Source organism: Barbus barbus (genome assembly GCF_936440315.1).
Source record: "Barbus barbus genome assembly, chromosome: 28".
Taxonomy (NCBI): domain Eukaryota; kingdom Metazoa; phylum Chordata; class Actinopteri; order Cypriniformes; family Cyprinidae; genus Barbus; species Barbus barbus.
This window is the reverse complement of record NC_136756.1, coordinates 18,372,982-18,395,089: the sequence shown is the minus strand read 5'-3', so window position 1 is coordinate 18,395,089 and position 22,108 is coordinate 18,372,982. Positions and strand designations below refer to the sequence as shown.

General features: G+C 38.0%; 1 protein-coding gene across 1 annotated transcript in view; it reads left to right on the top strand.

Annotated features, from left to right (window-relative positions):
- Positions 1-22,108, top strand: part of LOC306848810 (copine-8-like) — a gene marked incomplete at both ends in the record, with an annotated part of 76,221 nt that overhangs the window by 1,877 nt on the left and 52,236 nt on the right. Inside the window, 3 exons of the mRNA XM_079383570.1 lie at positions 16,051-16,091; positions 17,839-17,885; positions 21,827-21,930. Of these exons, the coding sequence (XP_079239696.1) occupies positions 16,051-16,091; positions 17,839-17,885; positions 21,827-21,930 (192 nt within the window). The remainder of the gene's footprint in view (positions 1-16,050; positions 16,092-17,838; positions 17,886-21,826; positions 21,931-22,108) is intronic.

The window sequence follows — 22,108 nt, the reverse complement described above, 5'->3', positions numbered from 1 at the left end:
AAAATGATTATATCAAAATATAAGCAATAGTGCCAATTACACATTATACAAAAACTCAGCAGTCTTTAGTCAGAAATTGCATTTTAATTTGAACTTGACATGACATATATTTGACAAGTATCATGGACGTATAAGAGCATATTTTTGCATTTTTTTTTCTACCTGTTTCTTCATACTGTGTCTTATATGTTCCTTGTAAAAAAAAAAAAAAAGTCCCAAGGGAATGCTAATGGGATTATTATCCATTATAAAGGGATTTCTGTCATATATCTATATAGGTAATTGGTTCAAATAAGATTCTAATGGACCAAAAAAAAACCATTCTGGAGATTAAACTTGTAATATGAGTTTGTTCAGTAGGATCTCATTTGATTCTAAGATAATTTTTAGAAGATTCTTGTTTGTTCTTATTAGGATAGGTTCCTAATTCTAATTATGAAATTCCTTTAGCTTTGCTTTATTGGATTTTTTTTACTCTTCCCACTTCTACATCACAGATAAAAAAACCTCATTAGTGTTATCAAATATGTGGTCAAATTATAGATTTAAAATAAAAATGCTATTGTTATTTTTAATTGAATTAGATTTTTGCCACCTCGTTGCTCTTGTAATCGAATCAATGAATAAATAAATCTGTTGGCCCTGAACCGTTATGGCCTTCTCTGTCAGCGCAGAACATTCTCTCCAGGTCTGTGATGAGACTCGGTGTGGTGGTGCTGGAAATCATCACCTGCGTTTGTTCTCTGTAATTGATTTAGTTTGGGCTGATTATCAGGGGATTGTGGCAGACATGGAATTGAATCGCTTTGCTTCCCCCTCCAGATTCCCTCATAACCTGCTGATGTTATTGGAGAGCAGAAAGTTTGGTCTGACATACCAGAGGCTTTGTGATAAACCTTATCACAAAAACACAAACAAACGCTGTCCTGTGGGTGGGAGATACGCGATTGATCCAGTTGTCTGGCACTAATTGGGTTTTGGATTTTAATTGGTTTGTGTTTTACTATAGTCAAATGGCAGAGAAAAAGTTTTTGGATATACTCAGTGGGTCTTAAGCATTAGAAAGATACTTTTTTGTTGTTATACACTACTGTTTAAAAGTTTGCAGGAACTGAAAAATGCTTTTCAGAGATTTTTTATAAAATTTTCATTGATTTGAAATGTTTTACACTTTTTCTCAGAATTTGATCATTAATGAACTGAACACAGCTGTCAAAACAGATCATTTTACTCATAACTCAAATGTGTACATACACACACAATGTGTAGTTACTTTTTACTTTTGCAACTAGACGGGTAATGCTAAAAATCACCACATACCTAGTTTGTGTCGTATTTCTATTCACTCTTTCTCTGTAGTCTTAACCCCCCCTCCCCCCCCCCCAAAAAATATCAACTTTGTGAAATTCTGATAATGCTTCATATAACAAATATGCATTTCACCTAGCAAAACCTTTTTGGATGCTGCTGCATTGTGCTGTTAAATATGCTTGAATTGGCTCTTTAAAAACAGATGTTTATTCATCTAAAATCATTTCATCCTAAATATACAGGACATCAACAAAGCTTCTTGCTGCTGAGAAATATGGTTTTAGCAAGGGTGTCCTTGCCAAAAACCATGTGTCCCTGTTGTTACTATCCTTCATGAGCTCGCCGTGTTGTAAAAGGAATAAAGTTGCAGTTATTGGCAAGCTTCAGTTTCACTGCAGATCCACGACCTCCTCTTAGTTGACCTTGCAGGTGAGGAACCAGATCATGGAATACATCTATATTCACTCTGCACCCCTCTGCTGCTAGACTCTGCTCTGCTGAGAGGGGTTCTTTCTGGTGGGTATTTGCAAACCTGGATATGATTTACGGTTGGGCTTCAGCTCCATTCTCAGCGTGTGACTTGATTCCAAATGGAGCCGTGGTGTATTGTAAGCTGTTATTGTTCTTTTGCTATTCGTTCAGCTTCAGTGCCTTTTATTGCTGGATTTCCTCATCTGATTGTATATGCTTGAAAAATGGAGCACCTTTAGTCCCAGAGCTGTGAATATTAGAACAGACGTTTACATATTCCTTAGTGTCCTGCTTCCAACATGTCTTCCTTCCAAGAGTTAAAGGTATAGTTCTCCCCAAAATGAAAATTTGCTGACCAAAGGTGAACTTAGATTTTGTTTCTTCATCTGAACAGATTTGGAGAAATTTAGCATTACATTATTTGATCACCAAAGAATCCTCTGCAGTGAATGGGTGCCATCAGAATTAGAGTCCAGACATCTGAAAAAACATCACAATAATCCACATGTAATCCCCACAACTCCATTCCACCAGTTAACATCTTGTGAAGTGAAAAGCGGCATGTTTGTGAGAAACATATCCATCATGAAGGCATTTTGACTGTAAACTGTTGCTTCTGGCCAAAATAGAGTCCATAATCCATAATAATGCTTCCTCCAATGAAAAAGTCCATCTTCTGTTGTCCTCTCACATCAAAATCCACCAATATATTTGTTCAAAACTGTTTTGGACTGTTTTCTCTTATAAATAGTGCTTGACCTGTGCATATTTAACCCCTGATTTAGACAAGATTACTTTTTGTCTCAATAATGAATTTATTTATTACAAACAGTTTTAGCTTCAAAACACATTGTCTTATGGACTGGAGTTGTGTGGATTACTTGTGGGTTATTGTGATATTTTTATCAGTTCAAGTTGAAGTTGAAGTTTATTTGTTCATTTAAGGATCATTTAAGGGTTGGATCCAGACTGAAGTTTCTGTAATTCCTAGTTACGCAGAAACAGAGAAACAAATAGAGACATAATTAGCGTAGCTGCTGTTCTATCTAAGCAAAAATTATTTGTTCAACCCAAGCTAAAGAATAATAATAATGTACATTTGTCAGATATAACTGCAGTACAAGATTATAAGATGCATTATGTGAATGCTTGGCTAAAGAGATGTGTCTTTAATCAAGATTTAAACAGAGAGAGTGTGTCTGAACCCGGAACGTTATCAGGAAGGCTATTCCAGAGTTTGGGAGCCAAATGTGAAAAAGCTCTACCTCCTTTAGTGGACTTTGCTATGCTAGGTACTACCAAAAGTCCAGAGATTTGTGACCTTAGGGAGCGGGTTGGATTGTAGCGTGGTAGAAGACGAGTTAGGTACGCAGGAGCTAAACCATTTAGGGCCTTATAGGCAAGTAATAATATTTTTTAAATGATACGGAACTGAATAGGTAGCCAGTGCAGAGACTGTAAAATTGGGGGTTAATATGATCATATTTTCTTGACCTGGTAAGAACTCTAGCCGCTGCATTTTGGACTATCTGTAGCTTGTTTATTGAAGATGCAGGACAACCACCTAGCAGTGCATTACAATAGTCCAGTCTAGAGGTCATGAATGCATGAACTAGCTTTTCTGCATCTGAAACAGGTAGCCTGTTTCGAAGCTTGACAGTGCTTCTAAGATGGAAGAATGCTGTTTTTGTAACATGAGAAATATGATTTTCAAAGGACAAGTTGCTGTCTAATATAACACCCAGATTTTTTACTTTAGAGGACGTAACAGTACATCCGTCTAGTTGCAAATTGTAATCCAAGAGATTCTGTGTACTGTTTTTTGGTCCAATAAGTAATATCTCTGTTTTATCTGAATTTAATAGGAAATTATTGGTCATCCAATCTTTAACATTTTTTACACAATCTATTAGCTTAGATAGTTGAGAAGTTTCATCTGGTCTTGTTGAGATAGTTGAGTATCATCAGCATAACAATGAAAACTAATCCCGTATTTTCTAATAATATTACCAAGGGGCAACATGTACATTGAAAATAGCAGAGGACCTAGGACAGATCCTTGTGGTACTCCATACTTTACTGGTGATAATTGAGATGACTACCCATTTAAATGAACAAAGTGGTAGCGATCGGACAGGTAGGATCTAAACCATCTTAAAGCCTGCCCTTGAATACCAGTATAGTTTTGTAATCGATCTATGAGTGTGTCATGGTCTATAGTGTCGAACGCAGCACTAAGATCAAGTAATACTAGCAATGAGATGCAGCCTTGGTCTGAAGCAAGAAGCAAGTCATTTGTAATTTTAACAAGTGCAGTTTCTGTGCTTGGTGAGGCCTGAAACCTGACTGAAATTCTTCATAGAGATAATCTTTTTGCAAGTAGGAACACAATTGAGCAGACACAACTTTTTCTCAAATTTTAGACATAAACGGAAGATTTGAAATGGGTCTGTAATTTGCCAGTTCATTAGAATCAAGTTGTGGTTTCTTAATAAGAGGCTTAATAACCACCAGCTTGAATGGTTTTGGGACGTGACCTAAAGATAACGATGAGTTAATAATATTGAGAAGCGGTTCTTCTGCTACAGGTAACAACTCTTTCAGTAGTTTAGTGGGTACAGGATCTAATAAACACGTTGTTGGTTTAGATGCACTGATAAGTTTATTTAGCTCTTCCTGTCCTATAGTTGTAAACCACTGCAGTTTTTCTTTGGGTGCGATGATTGAAGCTGAAATACTAGACGCAGTAGAATCTACATTTGATATTGTATTTCTGATGTTATCTATTTTATCAGTAAAGAAATTCATAAAGTCATTACTATTAAACTGTGAGGGAATATTTCGATCGGGTGGTGTCTGTTTATTTGTTAATCTAGCCACTGTGCTAAATAAGAACCTTGGATTGTTTTGGTTATTATCTATGAGTTTGCAGATATGCTCTGCCCTGGCAGCTTTTAGAGCCTGTCTATAGCTGGACATACTGTTTTTCCATGCAATTCTAAAAACTTCTAAGTTAGTTTTTCTCCATTTGCGCTCAAGAATACGAGTTTCTTTCTTGAGAGAATGGGTATAACTGTTGTACCATGGCGCAGTAAGTTTTTCTCTAACCTTTTTCAATTTGAGTGGGGCAACAGCTTCTAATGTATTAGAGAAGATAGTGCCCATGTTGCTAGTCATCATTGACCAATAGATCTGAGAGGAAATCTGCAAATTCTTTTAGGAAATCTGTATATGGCCCTGGCGGTCTATACACAGTAGCCAGAGCAAGAGACAGGAGAGATTTCTTTTGCATATCTAAAAGTGTAACATTAAGCAGAAGTATTTTGAATGAGTTAAACCTCCTGTATCCTGTTTTCTGAGTAACATTGAGAATATCACTATATATTGTTGCCATACCGCTGCCACGACCAGTCTGACGGGCTCATGTTTATAACAGTAGCTTGGTGGAGTAAACTCATTTAGACCAAAATATTCATTTGGTTTAAGCCAGGTTTCAGTCAGGTAGAGTACATCAAAATTATTATCTGTGATCATTTCATTTACAATAACTGCTTTGGGTGCGAGTGATCTAATGTTTAGGAGCCCAAGCTTTAAAAATAGTTTTTGTTAATTTATTTTGTGTTTTTCTGGTTTAATCACGATCAGATTTTTTCTAGATCCTGCATTAAATTTATATTTTGACCTCGCTATTCGGGGAACAGACACAGTCTGTATAGATTGGACAGCGCAAGTACTTCTATCTTTTAAGTGGGTAGAACAAAAGTCATCATAGTAGTTATTTGAGAATTGGCTTACTAGTCAGATGGAGCGTAGTATCCTGGAGATGTTGTCCGACAGGAGTTCCGCTCCGACTCTGCTGGGGTGCAGGCCATCAGCACGGAAAAGCCTAGGACATTCCCAGAAAATATTCCAATTATTAACAAAGAGCAGTTTCTGTTCTTTACACCATGACAATAACCATTCGTTTAAAGCAAAAAGTCTACTGAACCTTTCGTGTCCTTGTCGATACGTGGGAAGCGGTCCTGACACGATGATCGTCGTCGCGGGCGATGTGCTGCCTACCGTCTCGATCAGGCTCCTGAAGTCCCTCTTCAATGTCTCCGTCTGCCGCAGCTTAGTGTCGTTAATCCCCGCGTGCAGCATGACAGCACCGATGCTCTCGTTGCCCTTCAGGATCGCGGGCATCTGCGCAGAAACATCGAGAACACGAGCACTGGGGAAACAGTGAGTGTGCACTTTACCTTCAGCTAACGTAGCACGGACGTGCCGGACGATGGAGCTTCCGACGATCACAGCGTCGCGTTCCGTCTCACGGAGGGGAGCGAAGCGGTTCCGGGTGGAGATCTCGAAGACCGGAGGCGGAGAGGTTGTCGCCCGGGACCTGGCTCGCGTCTTCCGCTGCTGGTGCACCCAGGGTCCGTGGCGTCCCGGCGCCAGAGTGAAGGACATCTGGGAAGATCGTGTCCTGGGTGCACAGGGTCTGTGCTGAGAAACACACGGATTAGAGGTGGTGGGAGTGTTAGCAGCGTGCTGTATACTTACCCAGGACTTGTGAGCGTCAGCCCGGGATGTTTCCAGCACGGCTCTCCACTCTCTCTCAGCTGGGCCTGCTTCTCCACCAGGTCGTGGATCTGCTTCTCCACGGTCTCCAGCTCCAGCTGCACCGAATGCAGCTCGAATGTGTCCTCACCTGCAATCAAAGGTAGACCCAAATCCGCCATTTAAGCAAGTAACAGTGAAACAATGGTAATGTGTGTGAATAGAGTATTACCAATCTAAGCGAGATTAGCGGCAGCCACGCTGCCGATGCTAACGGGCTATAAGCTAATAGCAGACTCGAGAAATCAAAGTAAAACTAGTGAAAACAAGGCGCTCTGATTGGTTTTGTTTTAGAATGCTATAGGGCAGGGGTTCTCAAAGTCTACATTCAAAGGTCCAAATCTGAATTTTCATCAGTGTCAAAGGTCCGGAACAATTGGTTATTACAAAACGTGTTTTTAATAAACATACATAACATATAACAAATAAACACTCATTTAAAAAAAAGGTTCCCTTTGCATTCAAAATACTTTAATAACAAGTGCAAAAGTGGCAAAACAATTAATTTAAGTGTCAGCAGTAGAAGTTGACCTATAATGTTTTTTCTCTGGCCAATGCCGATATTTAGAAATCAGGGCAGCCTATGGGCGATATATGATGCTGATTTTTTGGGCAGATTTTCTCTTTTTTTCCCTTTATCAAAAGAGAGTTTGCGTAAATGGTTATTGCAGGGCACAAGATAGTAATAGTAGTAGTAGTAGCCTAATTCATAGTAATAATATATGGCTCAAAACTTAAGGACCTTCTCAAAACAGTTCTGAAGCATACTTTTTTGTTTATGTTTGCTGACAGACACCAGTGTTTCCCGCAGACTAGCAAATGCAAGTTGATTCTCTGCCAGCAGGAGGCGCTGTTGGAACGTGATATATAGCTGTTTCCCCGGTAACGACTGTAATCAAATAAGCCCTACTTTATCAGCCATTACAGGAAAGACCAAATGAAAATTGACATCAAAGCTTTTCTGAAGAAAACGGACGGTTCTTTTAAAAGATACATTCATATAAAAACACCCGCGCAGCATTTTATTTTTGAAACGCGCAGTGCTCAGTTTATTCAACAAAGTATAATCCTTTTGGAAAATCTATTTGTAGCGGTCAGTTTTGATATTGTGACAAGCCGCCACAAATAAATGTATACACTGGGCACTGCTATAAGACAAATTGCCATAATATAAGTGATAGCAAAACAAAACAAAAAAATTAAAATATTAGCGGAAATATAATTAGTGTTCTTGAAATATGAAATAGAAGCGGGTCCGGATTGAATTCCCTCCGGGTCCGGATCCGGACCGGAGTCCGGACTTTGAGAAGCACTGCTATAGGGGATATATTCACACGTTATAGAAACGAAAATGATAGTGTATAAAATTGTTTTAAGATAGAAAATAGACGATAAAGAATCAACTTTATGGAGCTCAAACTCAAAACACGCAGTCACAAATCAGTTGTATATCTCAGCAGTTTGAACTCTCATTCTGACGGCACCCATTCACTGTAGAGGATCAATTCGTGGCCGAGTGATGTACTGCTAAATTTTCAAATCTCTTCTGATAGAGAAGTAAACTCAACTGGATCTTGTATAACCTGAAGGTGAGTAAACCTTCAGCAAATATTCATTTTTGAGTGAACAATCTCTCTAAATACCAAATGAAAAACAATCAGGGCTGATTTTGCAGATGCTACTTGAACTTTAACTGGTGATGAAGGAAGTATGCAAAGTGAGACTTAGAGAAAGAGAAATGTAGAAAGATGGATGGATGAATTAATTGACTGGATAGATGGATGGATGGTGAAGTCTTCAGCGTCTGATAAAGATGCAGAATCAATGCCAAAAGATGTGAGGCCAAATGAGGCTCAGAGATTTACAGTCATTATGTATTCACACTGTAATCTACTGCAGAAGTGGTTGTGTGTGTGTGTCTTAGTTTATCCATTGTTTTCATCCAGTCTCTATTCACATCTTTTTGTCCTGTTTTTGGAGTGATTTTTGTCTGCAGATTTGACTGTCATAATTGACATCTGGAGAAATCGACCGATATTACACTGCAGCAGTCATTTTGAATCTTTAAGAATAAACAGGTCTGTGATAAGGTCAATATGTGATTAAAATTAAATCATAGGTTGGTAGATAACAGTTTTTAGGAGGAGGGACTGAGTGTCTGACCTCTGCATGTCACTGAGGGAAGCGCTTAATATGGTGAATAGTCTAACAGATGGTTGAGGAAAAAACACACAGCTGCTGAACGGATGGATGGGCCGGGTGAGAGCTTGGCCAGTTGTTAATTGAGCTGGCTGATTTAGTATGCGTATAAATGTGTTAGTAGAGCGAGCGTGCGTATGCCTGTGTTTTGAGGATTGTGTCGAATCAAAGAGCTCAAAACGGCTGTCTCACAAACACAGAATTCTCGGGAGCGTTGTGTGAAAGATACTGGGATACAAGAGGCTTATCTACACTTGCAATTCAACTCTGATCATTGTTGGGCTTATTCAGTTGAGTGCAGCTGACCCTTTGTTGAAATGAAAACACATTGATTGCATCACAGTTTTGAATGCCTATGGTCAAAACAACTGACTCATTGTGATGTGCTTAATATCAGCATTGATGTTATTGTACTATTGTTGTTGGTTAGCTGGATGTGTAACATCACTATTGCTTAAAAGCAACAACATGGTTTTTTGTTTTCTTTAATCAGAATATAATTATTTGCTCCAAAATGCTGAAATCGTCATGAAGGCACTGACAGGTGGACAACCACAGAACCACTATTTAGCGTAGCAAACAGAGATGGCAGGGAAGTTTTTTAATTCTCCTTTATTTGACCTGGGTTTACTCTGATTGTCAGTCCTCTGTCGTGTGTGTCATGTGTTCCCACCTCTTGTTTCCATATTTGGTTTGTTTCCTGTCCTTGTTTAGTGTGATTATTAGTTAATTCTTGTCCAGCTGTGTTTGTGTAATTAGCCTGTGTATTTAAGTTCTTGCCTGTTCAGTTTCGTGTTGTCTGGTCTACTCGTTACTCCCCGGAGTTCCTGTCTGTGTCAGCCTTGCCTTGTCTTGCCCTGCCTTGTTTGGATTCATTCAAGACTGTTATTTGAGTTTACTCCTTGTCTACGTGTTCCTGTATCCTCCTCGTGTGTGCACCGTGACACTGATCCATTTATTAATAAGATTTCAGTAATATTATCTGATCATTTGTTTTGTGGTAATTATAATTTTGCATTCCTCAACCTCTTTGTGCAAAAAACAACATTATTTACATACGAAACAATACAGTGCTCTGTTATCACATTCATTTACTCTCACGTAACTTTAGATTGTGCATCACAAGTTTTTAGGAATGCACAATATAGTCGGATCTTATACTTTATATACAGTACACTTCGGTGCAAAAGTTTGTGGTTAAAGTTTGTTTTTTCTAATGTTCTTAAGAGTGTCTCACCAAAGCTTTATTTTTTGTTCAAAATACAGTAAAAGCAGTAATATTTAGAAATATTATTACAATTTAAAATAAGTTTAAACAGCTGAATTTTCAGCAGCCATTAGTCCTCAGTGTCACATGATAATTAAAAAATGATTTTAATATGCTGATTTGGTGTTCAAGAAACATTTCTTATTATCATCAGTGTCGAAATCAGTTGTGCTGCTTAATATTTTTGTGGAGACTGTGATGCATCTTTTCAGTGTTCTTTAATACAAACTTCAAACAAAATGTATTTTTGAAAATCTTTTGTAACATTGTTATTACTGTCAGTTTTTTTAACATTATTATGTTATTACTGTCAATTTTGATCAATTTAATGCATCCTTGCTGAATAAAATTTTTAAATTCTTGCAAAAATATTTATTGACCCCAGTGCATAAATATGCATAAATATTGCATCAGAGCTGTTGGTTTTTCTGTTAAATTGAGTCAAATAGTCCTTACAAGTGGTGTAAGCTGATAACTAATGTTTTGCTACTCTAATTACTTAATCACACCATTACCAACACTTTAGCGTTTTTTTTTAATGAGTGTTTTTAATATACATTTTCATTTTATTGTGCAATATGACACTTCATTAATATCTGACCTACTGAACCTGCGTTTTATTATTTGTACTGTCCTCTGTAATCAAATATTCAACATATCAATCCTATAAAGAGGTAACTCAACTTTAATGAGCACCATAGATCAGGATTTTCTGTGTAACAGCGATTAACCGTCACATTAGTTGCATTTACAAGCTACTGAGCAAGAGACATGCAAAACGAGATCGTTGGCCCTGTGGATTGTGACTTCACTAAAGGTTTTTGTGGAGATTTATGCCTGGTTTATGAACAGCGTTTGCCAGGATTTAATTACGCTGTTTCATTCTTGTAGATGAGCTGGAAAAATGCTGACACTCCTGTTCTTCTGTAATTACTCCTTTTGAAGAAGACAGAGGGATTGTAGATCATATTGCATTTAATGAAACACTACAACATCCTTGGTCTTATAAGTGGCACAGGACCTTTGAGAGACATTCTAATAATGTTCTGTTTGGTTGCCAGTGCCCAGTGTGCCTTTAGGTGACAGTTAGATGGAGCCCTAGGACGGTAAATTACACCCTACTGGCCATCTTTTGTTTTGACTCATGGGAAATGTTTTGCCTGGCGTTGTTCATACTCAGTCCTGCTCTTGGCTTTGTTCAGAGTTCATCAAATAGCCATGATGATAAGGATTTTCCATTGACCTGAGAGTCTGTCACAGTGGTAATACCCCTGTCAGGGTGGCCAGACTACAAGAGTTTTCATTCCAGACGACATGATGAGCGACATGATCCTTTCCTCTCCTCCACTTCCAGGTCTGTGGCTTTGGGCTGAGATGCACTCTGAAATTTCTCTTTGCCCCTCTTAACCAGATAGCAACTTGAATTACTTTTTTTCTGCTTCTTTGAACCAATAAGGATTCATTGGCTGGCTGAGGAGTTTAGAATCTATTTTGATCCCTCTGGCTGAAATAGCTTCTCCCGCATGAGGGTGCCAATTACAGTGCCACTGGGTTCTGGGAGAGCATGGGTGAGAAGGGGATTGGATCACAAGTCCAATAGTGTCAGACCACTTTCTTAACAAAGAAAAGGAACTGATCTGTGGTGCTAATATCATCAAAGTGAGATTTGTTATAGCGTCACAAACATCAACACAGAACACTATGATCCAGTGCAAGCATTCAGGAGAGTTTTTACTATGAATGTTTATTGATCAGAGATAAACACTGAAGAGGGCCAAATCACGAGGAACTGAATCAAATGATCTTTTATAAGAGATCAGTTACACTGTACTAGTTTATTGTACTATTAAAAAATACTATAGGCCTAACTCAAAACTACACTGCCCGTCCCAAAAAAAAAGTCACACACTCTAATATTTTGTTGGACCGCCTTTAGGCGCGCATTCGCCGTGGCATCGTTTCGATAAGCTTCTGCAATGCCACAACATTTATTCCCATCCAGAGTTGCATTAATTTTTCGCCAAGATCAAGCATTGATGATGGGAAAGTAGTCACTATGCATGATGTATGCATCACTTCATCCGCCTCTCTTCTTACCCATGATGCACCCATCACTCTGGAACAGGGTAAATCTGGACTCATCAGACCACATGACCTTCTTCCATTGCTCCAAAGGCCAATATTTATGCTCCCTAGCAAATTGAAGCCTTTTTTTCCGATTAGCCTCACTGATAAGTGGTTTTCTTAAGGCTACACAGCTGTTTAATCCCAATCCCTTGAGTTCCCTTCACATTGTGCATGTGGAAATGTTCTTACTTTCACTATTAAACATAGCCGTGACTTCTACTGTTGTTTTTTTTAATGATTTGAATTCATCAAAAGTTTAAAGAGTTACTCCACCCCAAAATGAAAATTTTGTCATTAATCACTTACCCTCATGTCGTTCCAAACCCGTAAAAGCTTTGTTCGTCTTCGGAACACAATTTAAGATATTTTAGATGAAAACCGGGAGGCTCGTGACTGCCAAGTAATTACCACTGTCAAGGCACAGAAAAGTATGAAAAGCATCATCAGGATAGTCCATCTGCCATCAGTGGTTCAATCTGAATTTTATGATGTGACAAAAATACTTTTTGCACACAAAGAAAATAAAAATAATGACTTTTTTCCAACAACTCGTCTCCTCTCTGTCTCTCCGTGTCACCGTAGTGCCATTTTGGAGATTATCCACTGGACGTAAACTTCTGTATCAGCCGCAACACAAGGATGCACTATTCTACGTTATTTACACTTTGATTTGAATGAAAATAGTGCATCCTTGTGTTGCGGTTTAGCATGGTGATGGATATGACATTGCATTTGGTCTTGGTGGAATAGATACTGAATTGCTGCTGTTGGTTAACTTGCTACTGCCAATACATATGCCAATACAGTGCTGTGAGTATTTAAGACATACTGCTGCTGCACAAGTAGAATATATTGAAATTTGAACCAAAGTATGTTATAGACTTTTCATTAAGGCCCTAAAGAATCATATGAACTTGTGGAAAACGGGCATCCGATGACCCCTTTAAAGGGGGGGTTGACTGTTTTTTTTTCTAGGCTTGATTGTAAAAGTAAAGTAAAAGTCGTGACGTATTGTCAAGTATGGTGACCCATACTCGAAATTGGTGCTCTGCGTTTAACCCATCCAAGTGCACACACACAGCAGTGAGTAGTGAACAAATGCACACACACACACACACACACACACACACACACACCGGAGCAGTGGGCAGCCATGCTGCAGCGCCCGGGGAGCAGTTGGGGGTTCGGTGCCTTGCTCAAGGGCACCTCAGTCGTGGTATTGAGGGTGGAGAAAGCGCTGGACATTCCCTCCCCCCACCTACAATTCCTGCCGGCCGGGGACTCGAACTCGCAACCTTTCGATTACGAGTCCGAATCTCTAACCATTAGGCCACGACTTCCCCTTTGTGTTTATGGAGTGCAGTCAAACATGTGTTCATGCTTCGTTTTTTTATTATTTTTCACATAATTTACCTATATTCTACATGCTCTGTCCCTTCTCTGATAAATGCCCCAATTATTTCCTGGTTTTATGAAGCCTCTCCTTCAGAAATACGTGATGGGCTCAGATTGGTTAGCTGCTCCAGTGTGTTGGGATTCCCTCTGGTGCACGACACTACAGCGCAGATTCTGGCTCCAAATGACGTCATTTACTCAAGATGGCAACGGCCATAATGAGATGCTTTGGCTTCACTTTTCTATAGTGGAAGGAAGTGGAGACGCGTCATCCATCTTTTTTACAGTCTATGGTTGGAGGTGATCTGACGATCTGAATGAGAGAGAGAGAGGTGCAGAGCGTGAGCAGAGCTGGGGGATGCGAGGAACAGTATTAAGAACTGCTGCTTTAAAACATGATTTTGAAACTTGTTAATCCATTAAAATCGTTAGAAGTCAGAATTGCGATTCATATATGAATAGATTTTTACGTGCACCCCTAGTTTTTCTTAAATTTCTTCCTCTTCTCTATGGCCTTGACCTCTTTGCTGCGTGTTCCCGGGGGTAGGGTTTGTAACTTTGCAGATATTGTTTATGCTCAAACTGCAACATTACACACTAACTAACGTTAAAGTGAAATCACAATCAACCACCCCTTTAATTTCTGAGATGACACTGCCTAGATCTTACGTCCTCATTCAACCATTTTTTGTTTTGAAGAATGCTTTAACGGTTGCCTATATCTTGAAAGTCAAATAACAGCATATGTATTATATGTGTGTGTGTGTATATTATATACATATATATATATATATATATATATATATGTAGACCTCTGAAAGAAAGCATGACATTGATTAATTGATTAATGATTTATGTGTAAATGTATGATTAATGTCTTGTCTTTTATGGCTAAATTTAAACCTATCTTACACACTTCTCACATTTAAACTGCAGTGTTCTAGGTTTCCTCTTAAGATGTAGTCGTGCCTCAAAGCCCAGAGGAGTTAATTTGAACTTACGGTCTGTGTTTTAACATCAGAGATCTGTCAGAGTCTCTATACGTTCAGACAGTTATGCCCATTTTTAACACTATAGCGTAATAGCTCTCCAGAAGCCTTTATTTCAACAGTTTTAACAGTAGGTCACTAGTTGATTCGCTCTTAGTACTGCAAATTTTCAGATTTTCAAACTTTCCAAGGTCTGTATAATTTATTACATGCCCTTTTAAAATACAGACAGAACAAAAAAAAAATAAAAAAAAAAATTTTTTAATGTGAGTTTATCTAGTTTTTATGAAATGTTTGTTTCTTGCATTAAAGCGACAGCTTCTGTCCCTATAAAGGAGCTTTTTGGTTTTTGGGTTCTCAAGGGTCTATATTAAACCGGCGAGACTAATGTAAAATGTATTCAATTCCAGGAATGTTTAATAGGAGAAGTGACTGTTTTTTTCTGTCTGTGTCTGTTTGATACGACAGCACGCATTAACAATGTGTAGCTGACACTCATCGGTGTTAGAGAACAGTTTCTGCATTTTCAAACAGCCATTATACAGTCCAGACTCCAGAGCCACACATAAAATTTAATTAAAAGCCAGCTGCTCTGACATTGATATTGTGACAGAAATGAGATATTTTTCAAGCCTGTCGAATCAAATCAAAGTTATTTTTGATTGTTTTCATTGAGCCCTTCTCAATTTTCTAGGTGAACAATGATCTATTCATAGTGGTTTCAGACTCTCAGAGAGTTTATTGAAACTACATGCCAGAATCACTTTCTGAATCAATCTGCTCCGATTCAACAATCTAGTTCATGGCAATTAAATAGATGCCAGCTCTGAATGGGATGCAGAACTGTTAAATTCTGCCAAAGATACAGTTTTTGACCATAAATTGTATGTGATTTTTATGTTATCATGTAATAAATGTAAAGATAGTGTCTTTATGTTTTGAATCATGTCTTGTCATGTAGTCATGTAGCAGACTGTTTAATTCAGAGGTCTCCAATGAGCAGTTAAATGAAATCACAGGGGCGCACTGAGAATCTGTCATTTCAGCTCCCTTTTGAACCCAGGTTCATTAATCAAGTAGACATTGGAGATGATCAGACTAACTTTCCAGTTCAAGATGGACCCCTACCTGGAATCTAAGTGGTACCTCTGAAATAAATCCCCTAGAAAGGCCCAACCACAAGACTTCTATAAAAGCCATGCTCCAAAATCATTAACTCTTACAGCTTGTTTGCCCAAACCGAATTCATGATTTTGTGCAGTAAAAATCAGCATGCTAAAGCTGTGTTTCCAGCATCTGCATAATTTTTGTATGTGATGTATATGTTTTATGAAGCATTGATGGTAGAGATTCTTCTATTTTGTGTTAGTGCCCTGCTAATGTTTTTGTAGCCATATGCTGCTCCTTATGCTTTCGAATGGATCACTGAATTTTTGGAGTGGCTAGAGAATAATGATGAAAGTGTATCTTGCTTCAAAACACAGAGAAAATGACAAAAAAATGTAATGTCAAGAGATGTTTTTGTGGCTGCTAATGGAAGGCAATGGATGGTTTCTGAAATAACATGTAAATGAGAGCTCCATTAGGTTTGATTTGTGAGGCCTTTGTATCATTTTATGCCTGAACTGTTTGACCGAAGTGACCTACTTTAATAGCCCTTAATTGATTCTCTTTTTCTTCCTGTTTCCCCAGAAACCTGTTAGATCGGGACACGTTCTCCAAGTCTGATCCTTGTAAGTACTTCTCTTTTTTTCATTGCTGAAGCACTTGTTTTTGAACCTAAAATCATTTTAAAAACTCTTTTTCATACACATTCAAAAACTCAGTCTCCAGGCTTCATACCCCACTGACATGTTGTTCTCAGGTTCGGTCTCTTCCACACACCTCTTCGACTTTCTTCTACTTTCCACACTTTGCCTGCAATTTGTCTGCTCTGCTATTTCTCCAAGTTGCCTAAAACACATGCATAGAATTTGCATCACAATGTGACAGCAATGCAACAGAAATGCAGAAGTGCTTAATATATGCAGAACATGAACTCAGCCCCCTGAATACAAATGCTTCATGAGTCATGTGGACATTTAGACCTGTGTACAGTAAATCTCCTGCTGAAGATATGAGATTATGAAATAGAGAGCAATGGGTCAAATAGTCTGGCCACCTTTGCATACTAATCTTTGCAAGAAGAACATTTATTGCGAAGACGTTGCTTTTTCATCAAGGAAACTTAATGTTTAGCATTAATATAATTCAATTATTAGAATTCTGTTAATCTTCATTTAACCCTCATGCTACAAAATGTTGTATGTGTAAAACTATTAGCTTGGAAAAGAACCTTTTTATTTTCCTTTCAAACATTTTTGCATGTACCCTTGGCCCAATAAAAAAAAAAACAGTAGATAGATATTGACGCTTTAACCTTATGGTGAATCACAAAGCAAGTGAGCACTTTTGGCTCTAAAATACTCACATTGAATTTATTTTCCATTATTCGTTTAGAGGTAAAAAAAAGTTTTAATATATGTAAGCCATGCTTTACTGTTACAAACATCCCGAAGCTGTCCAGACTGCTGAGAGTTGTGTTCAGATAAATATGTGCAGCATTTCCCTCTCAGTAACAAAACAAGCACAACAAAAATTACAGCAGTGAGAAAACAGCAGTTAAGAAAGCATCTTATCATAATGATGTAGATGTTTGCACGAGCTCTGCAATTTGCCACTCCAGTAAAGTCCAGTCATGTATTTTTTATTTTTTTTACATTGCACTTGTTTTTAACTAGCAGCTTCACAGTACTAAATTGTCAGTGTCGCTTTCAGTTATAATTTCTAAGCAGCTCCTCACTTTGAAGATGTTAAATCTCTTTACTGGTAAATGCAAGGTATTCAAAATGAATTTTTTAGAGGTAATGTTTTTTTTAAAGATAATGTTGTGAATAAAATAGTTCACCTAAAAATAAATAGTGTTATCACTTTTTTTTGTTCCATATCCACATGTCTTTCAAAAGGAGATGTTGGGCAGAATAATGTGTCAGTCAGTTAATTTTTCACACAGTTAATTAAATGGTGAATGAGAGTGTCTGTTTTTCTTTCATTCCATTTTGTGTGCCACATTTATTTATTATATTGTAAAAAAAATTTTTTTTTATTGTATAGTAGTAATGTAATTGTTTGTAATTGCAAAATATATAATAAATGAATAAATGAAATATATAAATGAAAGCTTAATAAATGAAAGCCTACAATGAAATTAATAAACACAAATTATAGGAAATTCGTTATTGTCTACAAGAAAAATCGAGACATTAACAAAAGACCTCGTTTGTGACGTTTCTTTTCTGTGGGCTACTAAGCTTCTCATTGTTCAGCTGTTCTTCAGAGACGCATCTACAGTCACTGTAACATAAAAGCTTTTTCTTAAAAATGAAATAGATGCTGATTTCTCTCTCTCTCTCTCTCTCTCTCTCTCTCTCATCTTCTCAGTGTGTGTTCTGTACACTCAGGGAGTGGAGTCTAAGCAGTGGCGTGAGGTGAGTGTACACGTTCAGGAACAAACCTACAATCAGCTCTGACAGAGACTCCCTCATTTGCCTTAATCAGCTCTGCATATCCTCTCTGTCTCTCTGCCCCCTTCAGTCTCTCCGCAGCCCTCAGGTGCCCATCACTGCCCATTGATTCTCATGTTGAATATTCATGAATCTGTCCCCATGGCCCAGAGTGATTGACTGTTAAGATGATTGTACACTTTCCGTTAGCGATTAGCATTAAAGTCGATCTGGCTTTAAAGTTACAGGCCAATGCATTTGTAATGCTTCCCAGCTCACTAAACGTGATTTTCACACTTAAATTGCATTGAGCTGGAGGACCCGGCCCTTGGATTTGGCAGGTCATTGCAATCAGCTAAAAATCGGACATCCTCAGGCTATCATATCCATCACTGAGCTAGCGAAAAATCGCATTGAGATTCTCTTTTGCAAGTCTTGGTATGTGTTTCAGACCCTTTTAATTGAATCCCTTATTAGTGGGTGACAGTTGTTCTAGCAGGTGTTCTCGAGGATGATGTGAATGTGTCAAAGTGGTCGTAAATGTCAGGATGTGCGCATGAGGAGCCGTAACAACTTTCTGACCCAAAATAAAACTGGTACCGGTGTCAATTTTCCTTCTTCACAGACGGTTTTGATGGAACACCTTTCTCCTACGATGAAAGATGAGAGCTTACATAACACTGAGCAGGTTGCTAACTCTGATTAGCTGCGTCGACTCTTTCTTCCTCTGCCCATGTAAGATGCCTCTTGTTTGGGTATAATACCAACCGCTGTGGAAAGAGGCAGTCAAGCTGTAAGGGATTGATAAGGATGGCGTTTTCTTTGTGCGTTTTTCTGTCTCAGCAGGAGATTTGGGAGTATGTGTGTCTGTTTCTTTGTTACTAACATAGCATAAGCGCCTTACTTTGACTGATTGATTGAGTCCATGGTTTGGCTACTGTATCTCACATTCTTGTTTTCATACATGTTTTTCTATATTAAATTGTTTACACATCTAACCACCTGAATTTTATGCATTTAGAGTGATCTTACCGTGGATAATAGCGTTGTCTTGAATGTATAGTAAAATTGCTGTAACACAGTCTATAGAGTAGCTTAATGCTTTGAGCTAAATTGTAATAATAATAATATTAATAATTTAACCATTTGTCATTCCAAGAAACCTGAATGACTTGCTTTCTTCTGTGAAACATAAAAGAGAATATGAAATGTTGAAATGTTTCTCTGTACTGTGTAAGTAAATATCAGCCAAAATTGTTTGGTTACTAACATTATTCCAAATATATTTTTTATGCTGAAAAGAAGAAATAAATTAATTCAGGTTTGGAACAACATGAGGATGTGTAAATGTTGTCTTTTATGAATCTGAATATGGTGTTGAACATGAATGATAATGCTTCAGCTACCATGCTCTCAGTTTCCTGCTTCCCATATATGAGCTGCCTATGATTGGATGGATTGATGGACAGGCGGAAAATGCATCAATGTGTTTTGCTTGGCTAAACAAAAAAATCCAACTAATAGGAATAGTGTCATTCCAATAAAAAAATAATGTACAATATCTTTAAGATAGATTAACATGATTTGCAGTTGTAAATATTTCAAATCTAAAGACCTATTCACACCAAGAACAATAACTTTAATGATGGTAATTGATAACCCTTATTTTAAACTCGCTCTGCAGTAATGTTGCATGCCTCATTAAATGCTCAAGCATTTAAAAGTGGATGGATTGTAATTCACTGTCAATGTTTTTATCAGGCATTAGCTGGAAAAAAATATTTTGAATATCACTCCAGTTTTTTGGGTCGGTATTGTTATTGCTATGCTGCGTACTTCCCAATTCTTATGGAATTAGAACAAATATTAAAATGTTATAATCATAGTTATCTTCCTTAATCTGGATGCTGACATAGTTGTCCGTGGTGTGAATGGGCCTTAACATAAAATCTAAAGCTCTTCATGAAAAACTTCTCGAAATCCCAAATATCTTATCTGTGACTTGAGAACTTGAGATTTCTTTCCTTTGTAATATTATTAACTATTGATAGTCAGAACACATGATAATCATTTTCACTTAGATCTTGAAGGGTTTTTAATCGCAGTCAGTTTGTTTATCCTACTTGCAATCTTTTTTTCTTTTCTGTGCATCATAATTAGCTTAAACTTTATTTATGTACCTGTTATGATTTCACACTCTAGTCTCATCATTGCTGTTTACAAATGTTAGCCACCCCAAATCAGACATGTTGTGTTTTATCTTTCTCTTATTTTCTGAGTGTGACCTTGTGGTAATGCTCCTGTAGAGTTTGTCTTGCACAGCAGTGGTCTGAACAACAGGTTTCACCTGTTTTTCACCGTGCCTTGACTACCTCTTTAACACTCAATGGGAGGTAAAGCTTTTTCAAAAGCAGTTTGGAGATTTAAGTTGAATGTTTTTTTTTGCATCTCCTCTCTCCGATGGGATTACCTGTCCAAAGGTTGGAAACCAGTGCAATACTTGCAGTATAATGTGCCATATGAAAAGCTTTATGTGCAGCTGCAGGTTAACAGAATGATTTATAGCAGATGTAAAGTCAGACTGTGAGGTGGTATTAGCAAAGCATAAAGCATTATGTTATGAATCCTAAAGACTTCTATCTCTTCTATCACAGAGCTTTTCTTGAAAAGGTTCAGTCATTCCTAGCCTGTGTAATTATCAATGTTTATGGGCTTGAAATATAAATTAATTCAAATTTTTACAGATTTAAGAGTGTTATTTGTGGTTCAGGCTACATGATTTGGAAATAGTCTTTTAATATTAAAGTTCATGCATCTCTAAACTACTGCTGAGAACATCAGACATGCCTCAGGCTGTAAGCATATATTACACTGAATGTTTGTGAGGTAGTCAGTCTGTGATGATACAATGTCTGTCTTTATCATTAACAAGAGCACTGTGGGATGGTCTTTACTGTATTTTTAAATCACCATCTCCTTCATTTCTGCACGGCCAGGGTGTTGTAACATCCTTCTGGTGATTCATTTATTTATGCATTTCTCATCTGCTTCATCTTGTTTAATTATTCATGGGAAACACAATTAGCTGAGGGAACCGACTGCAGAGCATGCTTCAAGAATACAGTGAAAGACGACAGGCTTCTCCTCTCCTCTCCTCTCCTCTCCTCTCCTCTCCTCTCCTCTCCTCTCCTCTCCTCTCCTCTCCTCTCCTCTCCTCTCCTCTCCTCTCCTCTCCTCTCCTCTCATTCTTCTTGTTTTCTTTTCCTTCTTCAATTTCCTGTCCATTGGCAGAAGATTCTAAAATGTTCACCCACACCTCTGTAATTCCAAACTCTGATTTACGTTTTTTACATAATACCAGCAAGGCAGCATCCACACATCCTTACAGAGACAGTAGAAAACGAAGAGGAGGATCATTAGTGGATCGAAGGCCTTTTGCATTTTCAGAGGATGTTACTCAAGGAATGTATTGAAATGTCAATGTTTATGGTTGCACAGTAATTCTGATATAGCATAGAGAGCTGAAGCCAAAGTGTTATTTGTACATTAACATAGAAATCACTTTACTGAATTTGTTCTGGTGGATGAATAGACTGTCATTAAAGTGGCATCCCAAACATGAGCTCAGAACTCATGAATATTCCTGAATATTTATTAGTTAATTTGCATGCAAACACTCACACACATGTATGTGCCACACATATGTACGCATTATTGATTCTGAGCAGGGGTTTCTGTTGTTCATCAGTAGAAGAGATACTTCACCTCTCAAAAAATCACCTCTTGCTGTCCTAGTTTTTCCTAAGGCTGCAGAGTCACAGGAACAGGGGAGTTAATGGACTGAACAGAGATGTAGATTTGTCTGTGGCTGCACAGTGTCAACTTTTTCATTCCCATGTAGTTGTTCTCTCTCTCTTTTTGTGTAGTTTGGGAGAACTGAAGTCATCGACAACACCCTGAACCCAGACTTTGTGAGAAAGTACATCCTGGACTATTTCTTCGAGGAGAAGCAGAATCTGCGCTTTGACATGTGAGTTATTCCCTTTGATGCTGACACAGGAATCTGCCTCGCTCTGCGATGAGCTGTCCCACTCTGGTCTTTCTGCTCTTGCTCTGTTTGTCTCCCTCTCTTCCAGCACGTCCTCCTTGGTAATTATTGATGCTGCCTCTCTCTTGACTGTCATGTGTAAGGGGCTGGATCAGTGAAA